This window comes from Suricata suricatta, chromosome 10 (genome assembly GCF_006229205.1).
Source record: "Suricata suricatta isolate VVHF042 chromosome 10, meerkat_22Aug2017_6uvM2_HiC, whole genome shotgun sequence".
NCBI lineage: Eukaryota > Metazoa > Chordata > Mammalia > Carnivora > Herpestidae > Suricata > Suricata suricatta.
In genome coordinates this window covers 13,271,181-13,296,160 of record NC_043709.1, presented here as the reverse complement: position 1 = coordinate 13,296,160, position 24,980 = coordinate 13,271,181, and the positions used below count along the sequence as shown (strand labels likewise).

Sequence of the window (24,980 nt, the reverse complement as noted above, 5' to 3'; positions counted from 1 at the left end):
ACTTTGGCTCAGGTCATGATCTCATGGTTCCTGGGATGGAGCCCCACGGCGGGCTCTGTGCTGATAGTGAGGAGCCTTGAGGTTCTCTCTCTCCCTCTCTTCGTCCCTCTCCCTCACACACACACACACTCTCTCTCTTCCTCTAAAATAAGTAAAAATAGTTAAAATAAAACAAAACACAGTCCTACAAAGCATTGACTGATCAAGATCACCAGTAAGACAAGCTCAGGTGACTGGCAAGAAAACAGCCAAGCTGAGGCTTCTGTTTCTAGTCTGAGCGCCTCCTTAGCTACATTCCCAAGTACAGAAATGTCTACCTCATTAGAATCTGACAAGAAGCTGCAAAAAAATATTCAAATATGGATTTACAACCACTATTGTTAAGGAAGAGCTTCACCCCAAGTGTGCACAATGCCTCAAGATACTATTTAATGTTAGTACAAAGATGCATGATTAGCAAGACATTTAAAAACAAAGCATCCAGGATATGAAGTCAAGCTTCCATAATTTTTTGACGATGTTTAAAGTCTTGGGAAAGTCAGTCGAGAACTTTACAACATTCCACTAACCCCCATCAAAAGGGTTTAGCAGTCCCTTTGGGGATTTCATATGTAAAAATGAAAGATAATAAAATCCAGTAAGAGAAACACTTGTTTTTCCTGCCGTGGCAAAAATGGCTGAGAAAAATACACAAGATGATATAGTAACGAATGAAATAAATTCCTTTGCCAGCAAATGTTGTGAGAAGAGTCACAAAAACAAATCCTGAAGGCCTGAAGGTACTAGTTCAAGAACAAATTACATGGGAGATTTGCTACCAGTTAAATCAAAGCACAGAGGATCCCGCTGTGTGTCAGCTCATGCTATTTGCAAGATTCTGTTCTGATAACAAAATACTAGGAGACAACTTTACAGTGAGCACTAAGGACTAAGCATTAAAGAGGCCTTGGACAAGTTATAATATGATCAGCGAATTCCTACTTCTAAGATGACAGTGGTTTTACGCAAAGTGCATGTGTGAAAGATATAGTTGCTTTGCTTGGAATAACCGAAGATTCCAAGTAAGGTTACAAAGTGATACTGAATTCTTTCACAGCCTTATTGAAGGAAAGTTTGCAAAAAAGCCCTTGAAGCCAGCTGTACACTGGATGTCACCGATTTGGTTACTTTTACAAAGGCAAGACTGAAAATATCATAGAATTTTTACAACACTTGGTAATGATACCAGGAATGACAACGGAAATCTTTTGTAAAATACAGAGCTCATGGCAAAGGCCTTATAATAGAAGGCATATATAAAAGTGATTTATGCATTTGTTTTTATAAAAAAAAAAAGGTTATCTTTTGTATGTTATCTAGTGCTGTTGAAAAAATACACCTTTAATCTGACCCTTCAATATCAAGGTAATGAATAGAGCAGTAACTACTTTCAGAAAGAACCTGTGATATAGATTGGGCTTTTGGAAAGTAAATGTTTGAAATTGTTGCCATTGTTATGGGGATTTTGAGGTTAAAAAAAAAAAAGCTGCCGTACCCATCAAAACCCTCATTTCTACAGACATAGAAATCCGTGGTTAGGTACCACAACCACCCAATGCTGCTTACTTGGCGCTTCAAAGGGATCTGTTCTGTGTGTTGACAAAGAAATGCTGAGGGTCCACCAACCCCGTCAGGAATCCCTGTGCAGGACTTCACAACGTGCTAGTTTGTATATATGGTACGCAGGACGCCCCCCTGCACCCCTGCCCAGGTCCCCTCTGTTTAAAGCAATCCCATTAACAGTTCTTGAAATTGTTTGGACACATGCTCCCAAAAGTGCTACCACAGGGCAGACCTTCCAGAGGCGTCACCTTGCTCCGAGGAATGTTGTTGACATTTCCAGAAATAATTGCATCTGAACTTCATCAGCTACTTATAACAAAGCCAATGATGGATACCCTAAACTACTAACACCCAAAGGAGCTTAGTTCTGAAAATCACCTCACGCACAAAGAACGGGTGAGTGCTGAAGGAAGACAAAAGTCCCCAAAGCTTACATTCTCCAAAGTCCCCTATGCTGACTATGCCAGGGCTTCATCTCGGGGGACAAACCCTCCCCCTCCTCAGGTCCTGTTTCCCGTCTGTGAAATGCGGGCACCGGACAGATGATGAAGATCCCTTGTTTACATGCCCACCAGCCGACTGAAAATCACTCTAAGAGAGAGAAGGAACATTACTAATTATTAATCATCGGTAAGAAGGACATGAGGCTTACTACATGTCTCCCAGTCGGGGGCACCAACTGCTTTATATGCGGCCCCTTGTAGTCTTTACAGCTTCTCTGCAAAGTGCTGATTGCTTCCCTACTTTCTCACTCAAGGACACTGGGAAGGCAGGTTCTACAATAGACAAATCACGGAAAGAGCCTAAATGTCCATCAACTGATGAATGGATCAAGAAGATGTGGTATATATACACAATGGAGTACTACATGGCAATGAGGAAGAATGAAATCTGGCCATTTGTAGCAAGATGGATGGACCATGAGGGAGTCATGCTAAGCGAAATAAGTCAGGCAGAGAAGGACAGATACCATATGTTTGCACTCATAGGTCTAACAGGAGAGACCCGGCAGGGGACCATGGGGAGAGGACGGGGGAAAGAGAGCGGGGGAGAGTGAGGCACACAGATCAGGGGAGACTACTGAATACTGAAAACGAACCATGGACTGAAGGGGGAGGGGGATGGGGAGGGAGGGAGGGAGGGAGTGATGGTCATGGTGGGGGGCACGTGTGGGGAGAAGCACTGGGTGTTATATGAAAACCAATTTGACAATAAACTATAAAAAAAAAATTAAAAAAAGGAACCCAACAGCCCTCCAGCCTGGCCTCTAGTGGGTGCTCTGAGCAACTCCAAGGCGTGAGCCCCCGAGCGACGGTGCCCAACGCCAGACTACTTGAACAGGGGCCAGCCGCCTCCTATTTAATCCCGGGACCCGTCAAGTGTACCAGCCGCAGTGGTGCCCGGAGACAATAAAGTATTCGAGGCCCTTGGACTCGAGTCATGTGATGAAAGTAAACAGGCTCTGGCCTCAAGTAATGGAGGCCTGGTTGGGAGGTGGTAATTGTAGATTTTAGATCTTCTCCCCGAAGCAACTGTTTTCTCTTCCTGATCCATCCTGATCTTCCAAAATCAACCTTCCCATTCATCATTCTTATTACCCCCGCTCTGGTTTCCCTGGCCTCATTTTTCACTGTAGTCTGCTCGGCTAGGGTGCTCTCCATGTGCTAAAGCATGGCGGGCCCTCATCTTCCTCAGAAGATGTGAAAACTGACACCTCTCTAAGTATTATAAAATGTTTTAAAACTTGAGTTATGTGCTACTTCTTTTATGCAAATGGTACAGATTGCCGCTAGGCACAGACCCCATGTCTCCATATGGATGGCACGTTTTCTCTTGGTTTTTCTTTTCTTTAGGATTTTTCTTTTAAGTGTACTCAGCTCCCAAAGTATGAATGGATGGCAGTCAAAAATCCAGTCTCTGACTCTGTTGCTTAAAATCCAAAAATTTTTTTAAGGAGGCAGTGCTATCTTGAGAGTCTCTGTTCTGGGGTCAGCCCTCAAAAAGCCATTTAACACAAACAGGGCTCACACAGAATAATCCTACAGAAGCATTAGCTCATGTAAAATGCTTTCCTGAGAAGCAATGAAGATGGGGACTCAGCCCTATATCGGAGGCAAGAGCTCTGGAGTCAGGGTCAGGCCAACGTGCGTTCAAACCTCAGCTCTGTCATATTTTGTATGGGATTCTGGGCAAGCAAGTAAGTGACTTAATCCATATGATCCTTCGTTTTCACCCTGTGAGATTTTTGCAAAGATTAAGTGATGCCTCACCTGGCACACCATCCCCAGCCCATCCGCCTGAAAACCCCACGTCGTCCACTGAGGGCCTGGCCACAGCTTGCTCCCTCTGAGAAGCATTTCCTGTCAATCCCAGAAGGGGATCAGGGTGTTCTGGGCAGATGTTTTTGTAGCACTGGTGTGGTCCCTGCTAAGTATCTACCAGCACCCAGTTCCCTGTTCCTAACTTGCATGGGGGTTACTGCTCCTTCCCATTCTCCAGGAGCATATGCAGGGGAGGGAAAAAATGGCTACAAAAGGACTGGGGAGAGGAGTGGCAAGGGTGTTTGGGGGCTGAGGAATGATGTGAGGGCAGAAGACGAGGAGGGAAGAGACGTTATAAAGACTGAGCTCGGACGTCCTATAGAATCCCCTCAAGACACAGACTAGATCACACTCTCCCCTGAGAAGGGTCTCCTCCGGCTCTCCACGGCCCCTTTACTTCAGCCATTGCAGCACTTAGCAGGCTGTACTGGAATTCTCTGCTTAATGCTTGCTTCTCATTAGACTGTGACCCTCCTGAGGTCAGGAGCTGTGGCTTACTCAGCCTTGGGGCTCCAGAAACTCTTATAGACCCAAGGACTGGACCCTCTGCTTGCTACTTCCTGACCATCCCCCACTGTTCGTGGCCAGGGCTTCCTTCTCTAAATGCCTACAGGAGACTCAAAGACTAGAATGAGGTTTCATAACTACACCACCAATCTACCTTCTCCAAGCCGATACACAGCCCTTCTGGCTCATCTCCTAAGAGCCTGTGCTCGGGGTGAAAAGATAAATAGATGCTCCGTTGAGTCCTTCTCTTTTTATTTAAGACTCAGCCAGGGAAGGCTGAGTCATCAAGTTTGAGGACTGAAACATAAAAACAAAGGTCTCTGAAACACAAAGACTGAAATAAAGTCAAGTGCATTTCTACGGAGCACTCAAGGGGCCTGTGATAACAGGGCCAAACATCATGGCCTCCATTTTATCAGGAATATAACTGAGACGGGGAGAAGCTACAAGGTTTATACAAGTCCTTCAGCTGGTAAGAGGTTGAACAGGCATGAGAGTGTAAGGGATTGTTTGGCTCCAAAAGCCTGTATACTTCTCCCCCCTCCTCAGTGAAGCCACTTTCCCCCTTAGTTGTTTCCTTCACCAACGTCTTCTTAGCATACATTTCTCTACTGGCACCCTGGGCAGGATGGATGCCCAAGGATGGTAAGCTCCTGTCTGGTACGAGTGTGTCTGCTCCTACAGAGTGAGCTTCATGCTTACCAAGAGTGACCTGTGTGTTACCGAATGTATTTTAATGCCACTTATATTTATAATGTAACTGGAAATGCATTAAAATTTTCTCTGAATTAGGAGAATGAAAAAAGAGAGTGGCTATTTCCATGAAAGGTGAGCCAAAGCTTTGGAACAACTTGATAAAAAAAAAAAAAAAGTCCCTTAAAAAAATGTCTGTCAGATTAGGTATGGGTGAGAGACTATAAGAAGGGGAAAATGCAAAAATCCAGGACGGTCCTTCACCTGCTGTGTAAGAGTCCTTAAGTTCTTGCTCAACCTTCAAGGAAAGGAATCGGAGAACCACAGGTGATGGATAATGAGAGGTGTCTATGCAGAATAATACAGCACAATCAGCAGACAAAAAACCTGGCCTTGGTTGGAAAGACAAGCAAATCGAGGTCAACCTATTTTTAGGTTCTTGCCTGAGCTGACATTTTCAATCAGCTGGCCCAGCGCAGATGCCCTGCGTGACCCACAGGTGGGCTTCTCAGGTTGGCTACTCTTTGGAGTGTGAGCTAAGGGAGAGCAGTTCAGAGTACATCTGTATCCTCCCCGGGGCGGGGGCGGGGGGAACACGGTGCCCAGCAAACAGGAAGTTCTTCATTCCTGTTGAACATGATGGATGAAAGAAAGGACAGGAGGAAGAAGGAGAGAGAATGAGAAGAAAGAAAATGACTAAGATGCACCTTTACTTGGAATCTGAGGCCCAGGTTGGCCTGGAGGGACCTACAGAAGACACACAGTGTCATCCAAACAGGCTCTCGGGCTCCACGGCAATGTCCAACCGCGATATGACCCAAAGGTGGAACTTGGGCTGCCAGCCTCTTTCTTTCATCCCTTAACCCTCTTCCCACTTTTATGGATTGGCTGTAATTTAGGGTTCTGCGTAAGATTTTGGGGGAAAAGATATTAGTGGATAAAATGATTTGCAGATTCTTTTTTATGGTTTATCTAAAAAGATAGGCGTTAACCTGATTTGACTGTCTTCCTGGTTTTGTTATTTGATGGAAAGTCCTCTACTTGTAAATAGAATAGGCTGCCAAAAAGAGTTAGTTCACAAATTATTTTGTTTGATAGGTTCAAAGTGACAATAATTAAGCAACCACTGAGCAATGTCAAAGTGGCGTAGCCACCTGCTACATCAACATCTAATGTTGAATCATTCTGGTCTTTCCTGAAATAAAGCCAAGTTGGCCGTGATGTATTATCTATCTATCTATCTATCTATCTATCTATCTATCTATCTATCTATCTATCATCTATCTCTATGTGATCAATGGCTTTGTCTGTTTTATCTCCTATAGCATCACCAGAGCCTGTGACAGCATCTGGCATAAGGTAACCACTCAGTAAATGCACGAACGCATTGGTATATCTGTGAGGACAGATGTGACACTTTTACTTGGACACCTAGCTAGCTTTGTTGGCATTTATAAAATGTCTAAGGTGAAGGTTCCCAGAGGAAATCTCCTCTATTTGATAGTGCCTTTCCTTGTCCCTTTTGTGGCTGCCAACTTAGAAGTTCTCATCACATGTCAAATATACTGGCCTATGAATACCGTCTGGTTTCTTTAATGAAACTCATACCAATCCTGCTAAAAACAATTGCACAAGCCACCTACTAAGGTCCTCCCCACCTCTGATTTTTTTTTAGTGTGGTAAAAAGTACATAATATTTGCCATTTTAACCATTTTCAAGGGTAGAGTTCAACGCCATTAAGTGTACTCACGCTGTTATGCAACCATCATCACCTTCCATTTCGAAGACTCTTTCAATGTCTCCTAAGGAAATCTGTGCTCATTAATTCCACGGTTTCCCTTCAGCTCAGCCCCTGGTAATCATTCTGTTCCATTTCTGTTCTCTGTGAATTTGACTACTGCAAGTATCTCATATAAATGAGATCAGCAATAGTTTTCCTTTTTTGTCTGGCTTATTTCACTTAGCGTTTTTTTCAAGGTTAACCCATGTTGTAGCATGTGTCCGAATTTCCTTCCTTTTTAAGGGCTGCCAAGGTTTGTAGCTGCACTCGTCTTTGTAGAACTTATGTGTTCTTATTTCTGAGATGAAAATGGGACTTGAGAGTTTAGAAGTGTCCTGTGCTCTTGCCTCGTCAAGTGCCAAAGTGTTTTTCCAATTTTGTTGTAACCATTGACACTTCTATCAACAGGACTGGAGACTTCCTATAGATCAGCTGGGACCTGATAAATACGCTCTTTTAATTTGGTGGGGGTGAAATTATATGTGGTCTTAATTTTCACTTCTAGGATTTAATAGACATGTTGTACATCTTTTCAAATGTTTACTGGCCATTCTCTTCACAATTTGGTGAAATGACTGTTTATATCTTTTACGCATTTTTCTTCTTAATTAGTGAGAGTTATCTGTGTATTTCATTTACTAACCCATTGTCAGTTATATGTGTTGAAAAGGTCTTTTTCTTTTCTTCTTTTGACTCTACTTTGATGGGAATTATTAATTTCAATGTGGTTGAATTCACTGGTCTTTTCACTTATGATATATGCTTTTGCTGGTTTTGAATACATTCTTCCCAATTCTGAGGTCATAGTTACCTAAATTTTTTTAAATTAAAGTTGAATTTGGTCACTTTTAAGTCTCTAACCCATTAGAATTAATTTTGGGCATTAATTTTCGTGTGAGATAGGGATCAATTTTCACTTTTCCAGATGGATAATCAAGGTGCCTCAACACCATTTGTGGACATACTTTCTCCAATGGCCAAAGAGCCATCTCTTTATAAATCACATTTTCATATGTGTGGGCTTTCTGTTGTTTTTTTATTACTTAATTAGCATATCCCTAAGCAAATGCTCAGCAAAACTTTGCTGTAGGTTTTCAGTAAATACTATTTATAAGAGTTTTTCTCATAAATGAATATTTAATTTTTATCAAATAACTGTCTTGCATCTATTTACATGATTATGTGGTGCTTCTCCTTTAATCTATTAACATGCTGAATGATACTTGTGGATTTTTCAATGTTAAATCATTCTTGTCTTTCCCAGAACAAAGCCAAGTTGGCCATGATGTATTATCCATTTTCTACATGGCTGAATTCGGTTTGCTAATATTTTGCTTAAGGTTTTTGCATCTAAATATTCATGAGTGTGACAGGCCTACAGACTTCCTTTCTTGTGCTCTCCTTGTCTGATTTTGGTATCGACGAGATCGTGGCCTTATTTGGATGGATTAAAAGGTGTTCCTTTTTCTCTATTCTCTGGATATTTACTTAAAATGAGAATTATATTTTGAGTTTAAAAAATTTGTAGAACTTAATCTCTATTCATCATCTAGGGATGCTATGTACTTTGTAAGAGGGTTTAATGGCTAGAAGATAATTCAGAATTTATATTTTTCCCTTAAGTCAGTTTTGGTAAATTATACATATGTAGGATTTTGCTCATTTCATGCATATACATGCCACTGCATGAAATGTATACAAGTCTGGAGTTCCTGTATGTTCTTGGTGAACTTTAATTTTTAAGTTGTGACTATCTCTACACCTGTCAATGCTCTGTCTGACACCAAGATGATTATTTTGGTATTTTTTCTCCATCATCAGCTGTTCAGGTTGGTATGTGTTAGGTATGTCTTTTATAAACAGCATATGTTATACATGATTTTCGGTTTAGTATGACCATTAGTCTTTGCATTCCCAAACTTAGGTTGCTTATTTGCTTACTGATATGTTTGCACTTCTTTCTATTACCTGATTTCTTGCTTTCTATTCCCCCCACTTTTTCTATGCTGTCATTTTTTTTTAATGATGGAGATATTTTGGTTGTTTGTTTTGATTTTTCCTATTCCATTTACCATCCTACCCATCATAGGTTTATAAATTATACACTCCCCACCCCCCATTCTTTTCAGGGCTTCAGCTTGAAAGGTTAACACAAAGCTACTTGGCAGCTAAAACTACTATCTCCTTCACTTTCTAAACAAATCTCTGATTCCAGAACACCTGGATTCTCATCACTTCCCTCCTGACTTATATGATGTCATTGTTTCATATTCTATTAAGACCACAGTTACATGGTATTATTATTACCACTCCTACGACTACTTAGAAATTATTGATAGAAATTCCTACATATTTCTAATTTGTTCAGCATTCCTTTGTGGATCTGGAATCATATGCCTTATTCCTGAAATAAATCCTTTAGAACTTTCTTTGCAGAGGTATGTTTGTGGAAAATTCTCTTTGCTTTTGCTCATCTGAATATTCTTTTTTGCCAGATATACATATTGCTATTGTTACCCCGCACACTGAAGGTAGTACATCCACTCTCCCGGCTTGCATGGCTGCTGATAGGAACCCGCATTCCCCCCCCCACGCCATGTCTTCATAGAGAATCTTTTTCTTCTCTCTGGTTATTTAAAAAAATCATGTTAGGGTGCTGCAATTTGACTACTGTAGGCCTAAGTACAGCTTTCTCTTAATTTAAACTGCTTGTATCTGTGGTTACTTTTAACAGTTCTGGAAAATTCCTATTCACTATAAAGATGCCTCACTTCCAATTTTCTCTATTATCTCCTGACATTCTAATTAGACACATCTGGATATCTTCATTTCTCTCTCAGTTTTTCTTTTCTCCTGCATCCTTGGTTTTGGAAGATTTCTTCAGCTCTCTCTTCCAGTTCACTAATTCTCTCTTTCCCTGGGTCTAATTTACTGCTTTAACACATTCCTTTACTCTGTAATCTCAATTATTGTATTTTTCACTTCCAAAAGTACTATTTGATCCAAATAGGTCTGTCTGCCTTCAAAAATCTCTGGTTCTTCCATCTATTAATTCTTTTTTATTACTTACACATAATGACAATTCTTCTGTTTTATGTCTGATGAGTCTACTACCTGAAGATTTTGAGATTAGTTCTATAGTCCCTGCTCTTTCTCATGGTGGCTGATTTCCCTATATGCCTGGTGATTACTCAATGAGAACTCTTTTTCTTAAAATGTCACCTAAAGAATTCTTTGAAGTCTTTCTTGTTTTTGAGAGGATTCTTCTAGACCAGATTTCTGTTTATTTCTTCCAGGTGCCTGGCACATTTTCATTTTTTTCTATTTCTGCCCACACATACAATTTTAGCCCTTCAAATAATATGACCACGAGCTTGAAATGAGAGATTCCCATGGGAAACATTTCTCTCTTATTTTACCTAAAGCCTAGGATAAACCGTCTAACAATCCCTATCATCTTCTTCTATGGATATTTTTAAATGTGCTATCCATTGAGGATATCACTTTTCCTGGATCTTGACTTCAGCAAGGATTATTTCATTGTCTTTCTTGGGGATTGGGGCCCAAATTCCAAGGTGCAGCCTTTCAATAGAATGGTGATACACCGGTTTGCCTGACTTTGATTCAGGCCTGATGTCCCAGTGTAACTAATAATAGCATTCCTTTGTTCAAATGATAAGGTCACCTACATTTAAGCCAGGCCTCCAGCTACCAATGATCAGCAGATATCGAGAAAATGTCAGATCTAGCTGCTCTTTGCTTATCCTTCTGGATCCATATTTTTATTATGTTTCTGGCCTCTGTTTACCTCATTTACTTTATGAATGGATCTACTAAGCTTTCAAATCATTAAAAAAATCATTTATCCAGTATTTTTTGGTGTTCTTTGCAGGGCTGGTTTTATTTTCTTTCTCTTTTAAACTTCTAGTTCATGACAGTCTTAGAAATATTCCTAAGTGGTTCATATATTTTCTTTATGTCTAAGAAATACATGACATAGTGAAGGAACTGCATAAAAGCTGGTTGAAAGAACCAATAATGGAGGTGCTTCTGTTTTAAATACTTTCTCAGATTCTGCAATGAACATCAAGAGCAGCAAAAAACAAAAACCAATTCGTTCTTCTTGACTATGTGAATAACTCTCCCACTATCTCACTTCCCAGGAGTGAATTTTAGACTGTTCATTACAACACAGGTTATATTTGTGAAAATTTGAAAACTAAAGTAACAGGAATGGCTCAGCAAAAGAAGAGAACAAAATTCTATGTGCATGAGGACTATCAATGAGATTTAACACATACCTGTGGACAAGGGCCAGAAGCTACTTGGAAAAGACTGACTTATTAGGAAAGCAAGGTTTCGGTTCCTTTTCCCCTTTAGAAAAACTCAAGGGGCACCTGGGTGCCTTAGTCACTTAAATGTCTGACTTTGGCGCAGGTCATGATCTCATGGTTTGGGAGTTCAAGCCCTGTGTCAGGCTCTATGCTGACAGCTCAAAGCCTGGAGCCTGCTTCGGATTCTGTGTCATCCCCTCTCTGTGCCCCTCCCCTGCTCATGTTCTGTCTCTCTCTCTCAAAAATAAATAAATGTTTTTTAAAAAAGTAAAAACTTGAAACTACTGTTACTGTAGTATCATGTGGGCAAAAGCCACACACTTTAAGTGGCATGAACTGTCTACAGTTACAGGTGTCTACTTCCTGTTTGATACAGCCAGAGAGGCAAACACCTGCTGTCAAGCAGGCCTGGGTTTGAGTCCTCATATAGTCACTTACCAGATGAGGTCGGTTCCTCCCTCCTCCCTCTGCAGATAGGAAATTCTGACACTCCCTTTAACCCGGCTTAGCCATACAGGTACTTGGGCCTACAGGATTATCAGCAGCAAGGACTCAAGCTCTCCTTACAAGCACTAAGACTTCCTCTCCCACCTCTGCTTTGCTATGACAAGCCAGGGACTGGCTTGCTCAGGGACATGGCAGACACGGGGAGGGCCAGGTCATCCCAGCAACCAGCCATCAGATCCAACACTGACCACGACATTTGGTTAAGCCAGAGAAAATCAGACAATCACCCACCAACCTGCAGACTCCTCAACTAAATGAAAGGTTGTTGATTTAAGCTACGATTAGACTAGCCTGTTCTGCAGCATTATCTATGGCAGCAGATAACTCATACACCCTGTTTTCTTCATCGTGTGGGGGGACACACAAGGGCTCTCCATGCAGGCCACCAAATATGGGGTCTCCCAATTGGATGGGGGGGCACCAAGTGTGGGACAACCCAATCAGGTGGAAACAGGCTGCATGGGCAGTGACAGGAATTCCCCCAAGGCAGAACAAAGCGGACAGAAGTTTCCTGAAGACACTGCAAGGTAGTGGCCAGCAGGACAGCAAAGCAGAGACCATCTGCCACAAAGCAGTCATGGGGGGCTGTAGTTAAAGGGATAAGATGAGGAGGTCTGGGGAGCATGGAATTTTCCCTTTTTGGTACCTGTGTCCAGATGTTAGTAACCCACTGGTCAGGGAGGACTTCTGGATATTGTGAGGTGAGTTGCCTGACGGGCCTGTTTGTATTTGTCCAGGGGGTTGTGGGTCACTCTGGGCCCTTCTAGCTCGCTCGGGTTTCCATTGTTCAAGTTGGCCACCTAAAACACCCTCTGGGTTCCTCTTTCCACGTCCAGGCCCTACCACTATGACCAGCACCTAGAGCCCAATGCTGAAGGCCTTTCTGTCACTGTCACTGCTGCCGGAGGTAGAATGAGACATTTGTGCAGCCGCCCCCCCATGCCCACCACCCACGGCACCTGGCATGCATTTTCACATTCATTTCCTCACATGTGTCTCTCCTCCAGCCACAAATGGCTTGAAAGTAGGACATGAGTTATTTCCATCCATATCTATGGCACCTGGCACAGAGTAGTCCTTCAATAAATGATTTTGTTGGAATTAAATGACTGGATTTGGGGAGCTGACAGGAACCAAAACAGCCAGCAGCAGGTGGCAAGAAGAAGAACCATGCACGCTGGTTCCTACGCTTTCCAGAAAGCCCAAACAAGAGAAAGAAAACAAAGGAGAAGAGCACATCCTTTCTGCTCTTCTGCGTCCTTATCTCTCTCACCACACTGCACACAGTGCTCAGAGCCATCCCTCCCCCCGAAGAGCCTTCCCCCTCCGGCTTCTGTCTACCGCTGCCAGACACCCCCTCCCCCTCCGGGCGTGGGCCCCGGGTCCACTGCAACCTGTCCTTCCTCTACCTTTAGGTCAGACACGTCCCTGTAGCACTGCTCAGAGCGGGTGTGGTCTGACAGCTGCACGTTCCAGAAGCACGGGAGCTGGTACACCAGGAAGGGGTTCTGTTTGATGACAGCGTTGAAAATATCCTGGGAGAGAAGAGCCAGAGACAGAACGGTCAGGTGCGTTTCACTTAGGAGGCCGGCTCACGGGGCACAGCACCCGCTGTGCCCAGGCCTCTCTCCAGGCTCCTGCTCTGAGCACGGGCTGGCTCGCGCTGCGGGGCAGTCCCCCGGCCTCTCCTGGCAGCTCTAGAACGGAGCAGCGGTGTTTGGAAGGGGACCGGGGAACGCCCCACACGGACTCAAAGTCCATGGGCTCTCCCGGCCTCATGAGGTGCCATCCGGCACGCGGACGTGGGAGAGGACACGGCCAGTCTTTTGTACCGGAGCCGGCATAGATGAAATGAAGTCGCTTGTCTGCCCTCCTTCCCACCTCCTCCAGGAGCCCTGTGTCATCCATCCCGGGCTTCCTGGAGAGGAACCCGCATGATGACAAGTTGGTCTGCCCATTCAGGGGCTGAGACAAATTACAGATCCTGTTTCAGCAGCTCTTCCTGGGGCTTTTGGCGAACTCGGTGATGGATGCGCCTTGGATTCCTGCAGGCCGCGGTGCCCGAGGATGTGCTTTCCACCTCCGAATCCAACTCCGACTTTTCTAGGGAGTTTTCCATCTCTTGGGCTTTTCTCCAAGCTCTCGTCACACCAGGCCACACTTATTAACTAGCTGCTGACAGGTGGTGCCGGGGGGTGAGTTATGCACCTTTGCAGAAGGAGATGGCTGGATAAACTATCCTCATTGGACATGGATATGCGACTGCTAGCTTTTGGGGACACGCTTGAGTCATTGTGACCTGACTTAAAATATGATAATGGAAGACAATTTTCCCCTCAGGTTTAAAACAGCTACCTGGGTAATTTTTAACTCATTCATTATACCAGATCTCATGTTTGAAAAAGGAAATTAGTTTCTAGCTGCTTGGGAAATACTGAATAATAACAATGCTAAAAAAAAATAGTAAAGTCACCCTACAGAGTTTCTGGTTTCTTCCGTGTTAGAAAACTTTACAAAAATTCAGTGACACAAACAGTTGAACATCGGGCAAAAACACGGGACTGTGCTTGTTTTTTGGACAAATAGTATAGGATAAAATGCAGATAACCCAGAGAAGTCTTCTCTCCATTTCAACATGGCCATCTATACCACAGAGAACTCAAAGTCTAAATGTGTGAGCCTGGTAGCGCCAAGGTCAAAGGCTCGGGCACCTCCATTTCCTAGTAAAAATGAGAAAGGGGATTTTTATGAATTCATGTTAATGGTTTGGTGGAGTTCATAGACTCTTCAGATCTCCTGGATTAGAAGCTGGTTATTCAAGACAGGCAGTTACTCCCTTCCATTTAAATGCATTTCCTTTGAGGCTAAGGTCATAGCGCGGGATCTAAGTGAAAGGCGTTGCTTTAAAATTAGACCCCATGTGCCAGAAAAGGAAATGAAACCTTGTCGGGGAAATATGCTGTGGTATTCTATGCACCCCACACCAAGATAAAGATGGCGACCTCTCTTAATGCCTTAGGTTATCACCTTCTTTAATAAGCTATAAGCTCTCTGAGGCCCAGGACGGCATCCTTTATTTATTTTTGCAATCCTATTTCTGAACATCATCCTTGGCATACACAGCATGCAGTGAAGGTCTGCTGAAGGAGCAAATGAATGAGCAAAGGGGAACGAACCAACAAGTTCAGCTGCTGTCTTAGACTGGCCAGGACAGGGTGGATCTATGCTGGTACACAGTCACCGACAGGTGGAGAAACAATTCAGACTAGTGCACAGTCACCCGACAGGTGGAGAAGCAATTCAGATGACTACCACTACTTTCAAGCTTCTTGGAGAAACAGCACAAGGGAGCTCAGGGACAACTGTGCCTTCTAACCTGGCCACTCACCTGGTCCGCTAGGGACGTAGACAGCATGCCCATCAGCTCCCTCTCTGCGGTCAGCCGCCACATCTGTTCCCACTTCATCTTCCGTAGCTTATCCAGAAGCAGCAGGATCACCCCTAGGCAACAACACAGGATGGAGGAGGGAAAAAAACGAGTCAGACAGAGAGCCAGGATCCAAGTCCACATCTTGGAGACGAACATATCGGGGTTCAATCCCAGGCTCTGCCGGTAACTCAGGACAAGACTTCAAATGTTCTTCGTGCAACATCCTCACTGTATGGAGAACATTACAACAGCGTCAAAGGCTGTGGCCGACACTAAGCGAGACGGACAGAAAAGCCTGCACTTTGTGGAGAGGGGATGGTGGAGGCAGTGGCACGATGTGAACGTACTTAATGCTTCTGAGCTGCACATGGAAAGCCAGTTAAAGTGGTACAGCTATGGTGTGCAGATCTCACCTGTGAATTTTAAAAAGAGCCTCCTACTGCACCTGATATGCACCACACTCCCAAGAAGCATTTGGTTCTTCCCTGTGCTTTTTCCCAGAGACAGGACAACCTTCCTAGTTTAGCTGATGGAAGGCCTTTTACAATATATACCGTTTATCTTTACAGACACAAAGTGGCTCCTCTTTGACTTTATTCTAGGCAAGTCTGGCTGATTTGCTTTGCATTTATTGACAAGCCACGAGATCTTGTTTCAGTGTTCCTGATTTCCAAAGTCTTCTCTGGTCCCCATGACCAACACAGACATAAACTGTAGGGAAGGTGGTGCTGACGCTTGGTCTTTAAGTTGCACTCCATTTTTCTTCTGTTAGTTTTTATGGGGAGGGACCTGGGTCAATGGGGGATTGTGCAGCGAGACAAACTGCCATTGTATACCCTTCTGTTATTTTTTAAAAATGTTTAAACAACTACGTTTATTACTCAGGCAAAACTTAACTAGTAAAAGCCTAAATAAAAAAGCACACTTTGGCTTTGCTGAATGATTCAGAAGCAGCTGTCTACTTACCAGGTCGGTTAGGGCATATAGAGAATGCACAGAGCACAGTACATGAGGAGCCAAGGGAATTTCCCTGCAGGCCACTGCAGTTAATTTGGTGGATGGAACCGTAGCACCCATGGGCCCCCGAATCAATCCTGCTCAGGATGCTTAGCTCAGCAGAATGGTCAGCGGAGAAAACTCCAGGCAGTTGACAAATGATCTGAGTTGACACCTGGTACATTCATTTCTAAGAGTTTGGGAAAGAACGTGATTCCCCAAATCACACATTTTTTTTAAACCTATCCCACTGGCACATATTTGCAGAAAAAAAGTAAAGTCACCATTTAGTCAAAGGTGTTTAGTCAGGTAAAGATGAAATAAAACATACACATATGGTAGTGGTAATAATGGGGTACCACAGATCTGAACTCGTTAAGCCAAAAGGTCAAATTACATCCTCTGCACATCTCTTTTGTGGCTTGCTTGGCTTTTCCAGTATCTTTTCCCTTATTGCTTCCTAGATCACTACAGGTTAGATACTGTCATCCTTATTTTTATAGGTGGGGAAACTGAGGCACTAAGTCAGATCCTGCAACAACTCACAGTACCAGAGAAGCAACAGCAGGTCCAAACTCACATCTGCCTGGCTCCAAAGCCAGTGCTCCTTCGTCTATACCACAGAGACCATCAGAGCCTCAGCACTGGAGCCCAGAGACTCGGACCAAGACTTTTTCTCTTTTGTGACTTTTGGTTTCTATGTGTAAAATGAGAAAAATGCTACTAGCCCTGTGTAGCTCAGAAAGCTGTTACATCCATTCGTGGTAGGCTGTAAATGTGTAGCCACAATCTCCCTGGGTGGGGGGAGGGGGGAAGAAAACCAAAAACGTGATTTGTAGCATTTGCTGATTCCTATGGTGTAAATACTCCCGTCGTGGCTGATTTCAAGCTACCAAAGTGATCTCACTGAACACCCCGTTGGGAAGACACGCACTGACCCCCACCAGTCAGTGCAGGCCAGCTCTAGCACACTGCCGCACCTGTTCACAGAAGCAATTTCAGAAACAGGAAAATTCACCATAAGCATACTATTTGCTCCTTTTGGAGAGAAAGAAAAGAAAAATTTACAAAGTTACAAACCAAGGGAATATAGCAATAGTCAGGAAAATAGATCCCAAACACATAAAAGAATTTCATTAAATCTTACTGCAGAAACTAATTCTTATTAGGTTGGATAGATGCTCTAATACACAGAAAAAATGAAAAGGGAGTGGAAGCTATAAACAATAATGGGAGATATTAATGCCCATTTTGAAGCCTCTAGAGATGTCGTTGGGAGATCTATGGGTCTCAGGAGACTGGACTGAGAACTAATGCTTTGTAATGAGTATTAGACTTGGCAAGTCCTCTGTGGCCAATGTGATTCCACCCCGTTTGCCAGACTAGTTGAAGAGAGGAAGTGTCCAGACCAGAGGACTAAATGCAGAAATGTGGGATTATTCTCCCACTTACCCAGCCTTCTCTTTTATGTGATGTTCATTTTTAAAAGCATGAACTATTTCAAACCACCAGAAGAATCTAGAAACTAATATGACAAATACCCACCACCCCAATTTAATAAATACCAATATACTGCCACATTTGGTGTGAATAATAAAACATCATAGATAAATCAAAAGCTCCTTCACTCACGCTGGCTCTCCCTTTCCCAGGGGGTAACCACTATCCTGTGGTGGCTGGGTTTCATTTCCATGCATGTTTTTATAGTTTTATTCTCTGTGCATAAGTTAATTTAGAGGATTTCATGGTGTCTACCTTAAATTCTCATTTACCGTTTCACCCAGTGTTATGTCTTTAAGATTTAATGTTACGTCTTTAATCTCAACCATGTTAAGCTCTCCATATCTGGTCTATTCATTGCAATCACTTCACTCATTGTAAAAACATACCACAAGTTACTTATGCATTTCCTGACTGAATGCCGTTCAGGCTGCCTCCTTTGTTTCTCCTGTTATAAATGCTGCAATAAACATCCTAATCCCAATTTGTGGGGCACATGGCTGAGAGGCTGGCTGGGGTCCAGCCTCCAATACTGTCTAAGGATCATGATGCTGCCATGTGCCCTGAAGCATCTCGAACTACTCCATCTTTCTCCTGTCTCGTGTTCTGGCCATCGCAGCGGCCCACAGATGCTACATTTAAAACAGCTCTTGCATCTCTTCCATTACTCACTCATTCAGTAGTTAGTTATTGAGCATCTATTTTGCACAATGAAATAGGCTTGTGCATGTTTTTCTTCCCTACTTTTCCCAATTTCATGGGCCTTATTCAAAATACTAATTCAACATATAGTTACTGGATGGAGAACATTTAGTCTCGGTCATGCCCATCTGCAGAAGACACATAAAACATCATGATTCAAGGCTAGGGCTGTGAACACTGAGAACACGGTTCATTAAGGGAGCCCAGGAGGGGGCCCTCGGTCAGCCTGGGCCACGAGCAGACCAGGCAGATCCGAGGGGGGGCATCTGAAGGAACACGGACAAAGGCCGAGCAGCAAGACATGTGGGAACTGGTGTGTGTGACGGCTGCATGGCTGAAATAGAGTGCTTTGGGGCAAATGTCAGGATGTGGCCCTGAACACGTGAGCAGGGAATGGATCAGGAAGTGCTCATATCTGTGCAAAAGAGGTGCTTTCCAACCGTTTTCATGTCATTTCTTACATAGAACACAAGATTCTTACAACCTGCTTGGCACGGGAAAGGCTGACCCCATTCACTGTTTTAGCACGTCTATCACCCATGTGTGTCACACTGGTTGGAAAGTCCTGCTGAGGGCACCTGGGAGCTAGTGACATACTTTGAGCAAGGGAGTGGCCACAACTGAGTCTGTTTCAGAAAAGCCAACCTAAAATGTTACTTTATCAGGTTGCCTCAAAGGCTCAAAGGCCTCTAGTATCTCCGGAAGCCTAAAGAACAGCTGTAATCCCTTTGCCAGGCACACCCAGCCCATCTTGCCACAATTTACTGATTTCCTTCCGTCAGACCATTCCTTCCAGCAAAGTTGGCACAATGGCACTTTGCCACTTAACTATCTCTCTCTCTGCAAACTTGACAAGCCTGTGCGTGGTTTGGTTTTCTCATCAGAATTCCAGAATGTTTACTAAATACATTACTGTCCATTCCCTGATTTGATCAGAATCCAAAACAAATAAAACTCATGAGTGAACATGTTATAAAGCTTATGAACTTCACTGTCAGCTTCTGCATTCAAGAGTTTCCATATTTGGGGCACCTGGGCGGCTCAGTCAGTTAAGCGTCCGACTCTGGCTCAGGTCATGATCTCGCAGTTCATGGGTTCGAGCCCCGCATTGGGCTCTGTGCTGACAGCTCAGAGCCTGGAGCCTGTTTCGGATTCTGAGTCTCCCTCTCTCTCTGCCCCTCCCTCAACTCGTGCTCCGACTCTCTCTCTCTCAAAAATAAATAAACATTAAAAAATTAAAAAAAAGAGTTTCCACATTTTTCTACTTCTGATTCCACCACATCTTTAGAAAGGAGCCAGGCTAGTCATCATTGCTTCCGGATAGATGTGGGAAGTGAGATGTTAAGAAGTGACTTTCCAATGCCATGGTAAGTATCTCCCGCTGCCCCATCTGGAAAAGGGTCTTTATCTTTAGTTCCCAGGAACTAAAGAGGTAGGGGTATCCCCTGTGCCAGCAAGGTCTATAGGATGTATGTCTCGAATTTTTTAAGATTTTTTTTTAAAATATGGCAAAGTCTTTTCTAAAAAAATTATCCTTTATTTATTTTTGAGAGACAGAGCATGAGTGGGGGAGGGGCAGAGAGAGAGGGCGACATAGAATCCAAAGTGGGCTCCAGGCTCTGAGCTGTCAGCACAGAGCCCAATGCAGGGCTCAAACCCTCGAACTGTGAGATCATGACCTGAGCCGAAGTTGGATGCTTCATCGACTGAGCCACCCAGGTGCCTCTTAAAGGCTTTATTTGTAAGCAGTCTCTACATCCACTGTGGGGCTTGAACTTAACAACCCCCAAAAGAAGATTCACATGCTCTACTGACTGAGCCAGCCAAAAGCCCCTATCTCCATGTTTTGAAAAACTGCCTCACACTAAACATGAAGGTCAAGTGTGTACTTGGGCGACAAAGGCCAACAAGAGCTCATGGGAGTCAGGGCTCCCAGGACCTACAGCCCGGCCATATGTGAGCTTCTCCTGCCGTGTCGAACAAATCAGTGGGGACCATCTGGTCTTAATTCATGGAGACTGCATTCGAAAGGTATTTCTTCTATATTTCATTTAGAGGTATGTTTTGCACACTTCCTGTGACTCACTGGGTTAGCGGGTGACTTAGCAGTTTGTAAAATGCAGTCCTTGCTCTTAGGGAGCAAGGTCTAATAGGAAAGGAAGATGGGTAATCAAGAAAATGTAAACACTGTGACAGATACGAGATGTGGTAAGAAGCGTGGGATCTGGGACCAGGAAACAGACTGTGATCTTGAGTGTGGGAGGAAGCATTAGGGAAAATCTTCCAGAAATAAATGATGTCCAAACTGAGAGCTAAATCCTGTCCAACCTGCATCCTCTTAAAGGACACAGAGGATCACCTAAGTGAAGGTCAAGCCAGACATGCTTGTCCCTTCAGGGCTGTGACTGCCTTATCAGTAGCAGATATTTTCTACCACATTTGAACAGCAGACCTTAAAAGGTAATGGCCCATTTCCCCCTCTTCTCCTCAAAAAAGAAAGTTAAAAAGCGGCCACATAAAACTGTCTAGCATGGGTGAAAACATTTGTCTTTGCTCATAAATCTGTAATTAACCACATTTATTTGTACGATAAATATCCCCACATCGTCACACCGATGCAGTTGAGTGGATTCTGGGAGCACAGGCATTTCTGTAGCTGTCACATAAGAGGAAGATGTGTGGAAAGTGGAAATCTTGAGTTTTTCCGAGTGGATTTGAGAATAGAAGCCCTGGGTTTGAGTCCTGACATCACTTATCACCAATTTCTCTTGAAAAAAGCCACTAGGATTCTGAGCCTTAGTGCCTTATCTGTAAGATACGGGGACATCTCACATTAACTCAACATGATCATGAGGACTTTCTACGAAAGTGTATTTTTAAAAGTATCCGGTATAGGCCACGATCTATTATTTCCTACCTCAAAGTAAAAATCCCACAACATTATGATGTATCTGGGGGTGCCTGGGTGGCTCAGTCGATTGAGAAGCTGACTCTTGCTTTCAGCTTGGGTTGTGATCCCAGTGTCGCGGGATCGAGCCCTGCATTGGGCTCTGCGCTGAGCGCAGTGCCTGTTCAAGATTCTCTCTCAAATAAAAAAAAAGTATCTAGCACAGTAGGCGCAGTACTTAATATGGCTGAACTGAGAAATATTAATTGATAATATGCATGCCTAGTAATTCACTTACTAGCCTAAATTAACTTGTCTTTCTAAAACTCTTTAAAATCCTGTTGTGTGTGAAGTGGTCTGGACACTCAAAATATTTGAAATATCTTCAAGCCTGTATTCTTTCTCAGACTTCTGTCAACTAGTCAGCTTAGGGCGTCACAACCAGTATGATTAGGAGGTCCCCTGGGGCTATTAAGTGGCAGCTAAAGGATACAACCTACAAGGAGAAAAAATAATAATAATAAAGGAAAGAAAATCTACCACAAGTAAAATTATGTGCATAAATGATGTTCCCAAGCAGCTTGGGAGTCTGTATAAACTGTTAAATGTAACCACACGCATTCACACTAGTAAGAGAATCTGCCTATTTCTTTGAAGGTTAGGAGTTTGCACACAGATTGTACAAGAGCTGAAAAACAACATTTCCGAGAGAAACAGAACTCTAGATGTTTATTGACCTCACTCCTATGGTGCTGGGGAGATACCCTAATTAATGATTGTAAAGGCCTTTGAAAATATGAAGTGGTACATAAAAGCTTATAAATAACAGTTACAGAAAGTATACATTTCCTCATTAAGGTGCCTAATTATCACTCACTCAACTGCATAATTCCCACTAGAATGAATACAAATTATATGCATGCACGCAATGTGGGAACAAGCTTTTTGAGTGAATATTGGTTAAAATGATAAAGATGGCTCCTTCTGAAATTGGACCTTTTCGAGCTGAAACGACACAGATTTGGCTTTGCAGGGCTTGCCCCGAGTCAGACTTTGACTCGGCTTTCCTGCTGTCAAGGGGATGGTGGTGCCAAAAAGCTTGACTTTGGCTTTTGCCTGGAATTTGCTTCTGTAGGATCCCCCCATTTCCATACCTGCTGCCGGGATCTGGGGGCACAGAGCGAGTCCTTCGCCCCGGAGGCCAGCCCTCTGCACAGAGGAAGTGTGCCTTCAATAGGACAGGGACTCCCAATGGAGTGGGCTAGCGGGCATGGGGCTGGCACAGCTTTACCCTCAGCTGTTGTGCTGGGAGCCTCAGAGACCAACACTAAATAAATCAATGAATAAATAAATTACAAATCAAAGACTTCTCCTGTGAACATCTGGTCCAGTGGTAGGGTATTTCATCTGGGGCTCAGAGGCCAATGTTTCTGTTCTCCAAACTGTATATGTAGCAAGAGCTCGCTAGCCAAGACGGCAGGGAAAGCAAGGTGGATGCCAATGAGGAGAGGAGGGGAAAAAATGATGCTTTTTTAAAAGAGCCAGATATTGGTTCTTACCAACGTAACTGCAAGAAGGAGAAGAGACCAAAGATGGCACCAGTGTTGATAACACCCACCACTTCTCAAGCAACTGCTGCATGCCAGAGCTGGGGCTTTATGTACAGGACCCCCGAGTCTTAGGACAAACCTGCAAGGTGGATGGATCATCCCCTTCTTACACTCACCTAGCTGGTGAGTGGCAAAATTAGTTTCACCCGTTGACCTGCAGCCTTTCAACCATGCCATGTTGCCTCCTAGTGTGTGTGTGTGTGTGTCCATGTGCATGCGCATGACTGGATCCAGTGAGATCTAGTTGAATCAGTGGTCAAAACACGTCAGGTAGCTCTTGAAAAAACGAAAGTAAATGCTTGAAGGACTGTGTGAAGACCACAGGCCATAAGCAGTTTACTTGTATGAAAACACAAGGGGAGATCAAGCATCATAGGAGACCAGGAAAGGGGGGGTCTCCCCATAGAGGGGGCCCCCTTCAGGTACAAGGGAACACAGGTGACCAGTTGGAGAGAGACGCAGTCAGCACAGTGTCTCAGAGGTATCATGTCATCTTTCTCTCCTGGGTGGCGTGGAAACCCTCTTCTTTCTCTGTCTGGGCACCCTCAACTCGGTCCTTGGCTCACATCCCACCACTTCCTGCCTGCATTCTTCAGACCATGCAAGCCTTCTGTTTGAGAGGGTGTGCCACTTCTTTCTTTCTAGAGGACCTGCTTCCACTCTTTTGTCAAGCTCAAGAATAGGCCAGAATTGGGTTGGTCAATTCAGACCACGTGCTTTCCGAGTTCAGGAGAAACTCAGGTCCAAAGTGGCCACACGCCTCCTTCAGACGAGATCAGAGCAGGCTTCGCATGAGATCCCTGCTCTTATACTCACACTAAGTCACAATGTGTTGCATGGTGTCCTACGGGATGTCAATAGGTGTGTGGGAAACAGGGTTAAGTCAGTAAATTAAGTTTAGGAGATGGTCAGTTAAAGAGAGTTGGCTGTATCCGTGTGCACAGAGAATCTCAAAGGGGGCTACTGCATCCACCATTTCCCAGATTTATTTACCAGGCCCTCTTCTCCCCTTTCCCCAGGAATCTTGTAGGATGTCGCTTTGCTTCTGGTCCTCACTGACTTCCGTCTGCCATTTCTTGGCTCTCTGTCTGCACTGCAAGGACCAACACATGAAAATACAAACCTGTTTCTCTCATCTTTCAGCATTTCCCGTGGTTTTGCTGGGTTGAACCAGAGAAACAAAGCCTTAAGTGGGCACGGTGCATACTTCTATACCAGACACTGTGGGGGACACGCGGGCTCTCATGCCAGACACGTTCACGAAGATGACCCTCAAAATCCTTCCTCGCTTTGAACCTCTAGAGTTCTCTTCCCCTGCGTGACCCACGAGAAGGTGAGTTTATTAAAAAAACCACTTAATTTAAAATCCCCTGCTGATTTTACCTGGGACTCACTTTTGATCATATAAATTAAAAGCTTCTACTTTTCGTTTGTTAAATCTTTTCCTTTCTGAAAGCTCTTGAGCAGAGAGAGAAAGTGGAGATCATCCCTCCTGAAGCCTAAATTTGCTGGGATTTCTGAAACTGTGGAAGGATGGGACACAAAGGGCTGCTCAGACCGTACACGAAGCCGGTGGTCATTCACTCATTCACTCATCCATTCGGTTAATATTTACTGAGGAACTTCTACGCACCAGGCACCAGATATACAGAAATGGAAAACACAGTGGTTCCCACACGCCAAAGTCGGGAGGTGCTACGGGGGCTCAAACAGTGAGGGGGTGTTCGGGGGAGGGGGGAAGGCTTGGTTAAAAAATAGATCAGTCACTGGACAGAATGCATTTGGCTACGATTGTGATATGGCTAAGAACGTGAAGGGTTTGGTGGCTGGTGGACACTTATCTTAAGTTTATTTATTTATTTAGACGGGGGAAGGTTGGAGGAGCATGGAGAGAGGAAGAGAGAATCCCAATCAGGCTCCACACTGCCATAGTAGAGCCCAAGGCGGGGCTTGATCCCATGAACTGTGAGATCATGACCTGAGCCAAAATCAAGAGTCTGACGCTTAACTGATTGATCCACCCGGGCACTCTGGTTGCCAAACACTTTCAACCAAGACTTGAAGAATATTTTTATTTTTGTGATTTTGCAGGAAACTTTTAATTATAGTA

At 43.8% G+C, this 24,980-nt stretch overlaps 1 protein-coding gene across 3 annotated transcripts in view; it reads right to left on the bottom strand.

The window, feature by feature from the left end:
* The window catches only part of LARGE1 (LARGE xylosyl- and glucuronyltransferase 1), a 528,769-nt gene that overhangs the window by 66,372 nt on the left and 437,417 nt on the right, over nt 1–24,980 (bottom strand). For all 3 annotated transcript variants that reach the window (XM_029954992.1, XM_029954991.1, XM_029954993.1), the window contains 2 exons: nt 15,134–15,246; nt 13,155–13,280 (listed from right to left, as the gene is read on the bottom strand). In XM_029954992.1, the coding sequence (XP_029810852.1) occupies nt 13,155–13,280; nt 15,134–15,246 (239 nt within the window). The remainder of the gene's footprint in view (nt 1–13,154; nt 13,281–15,133; nt 15,247–24,980) is intronic.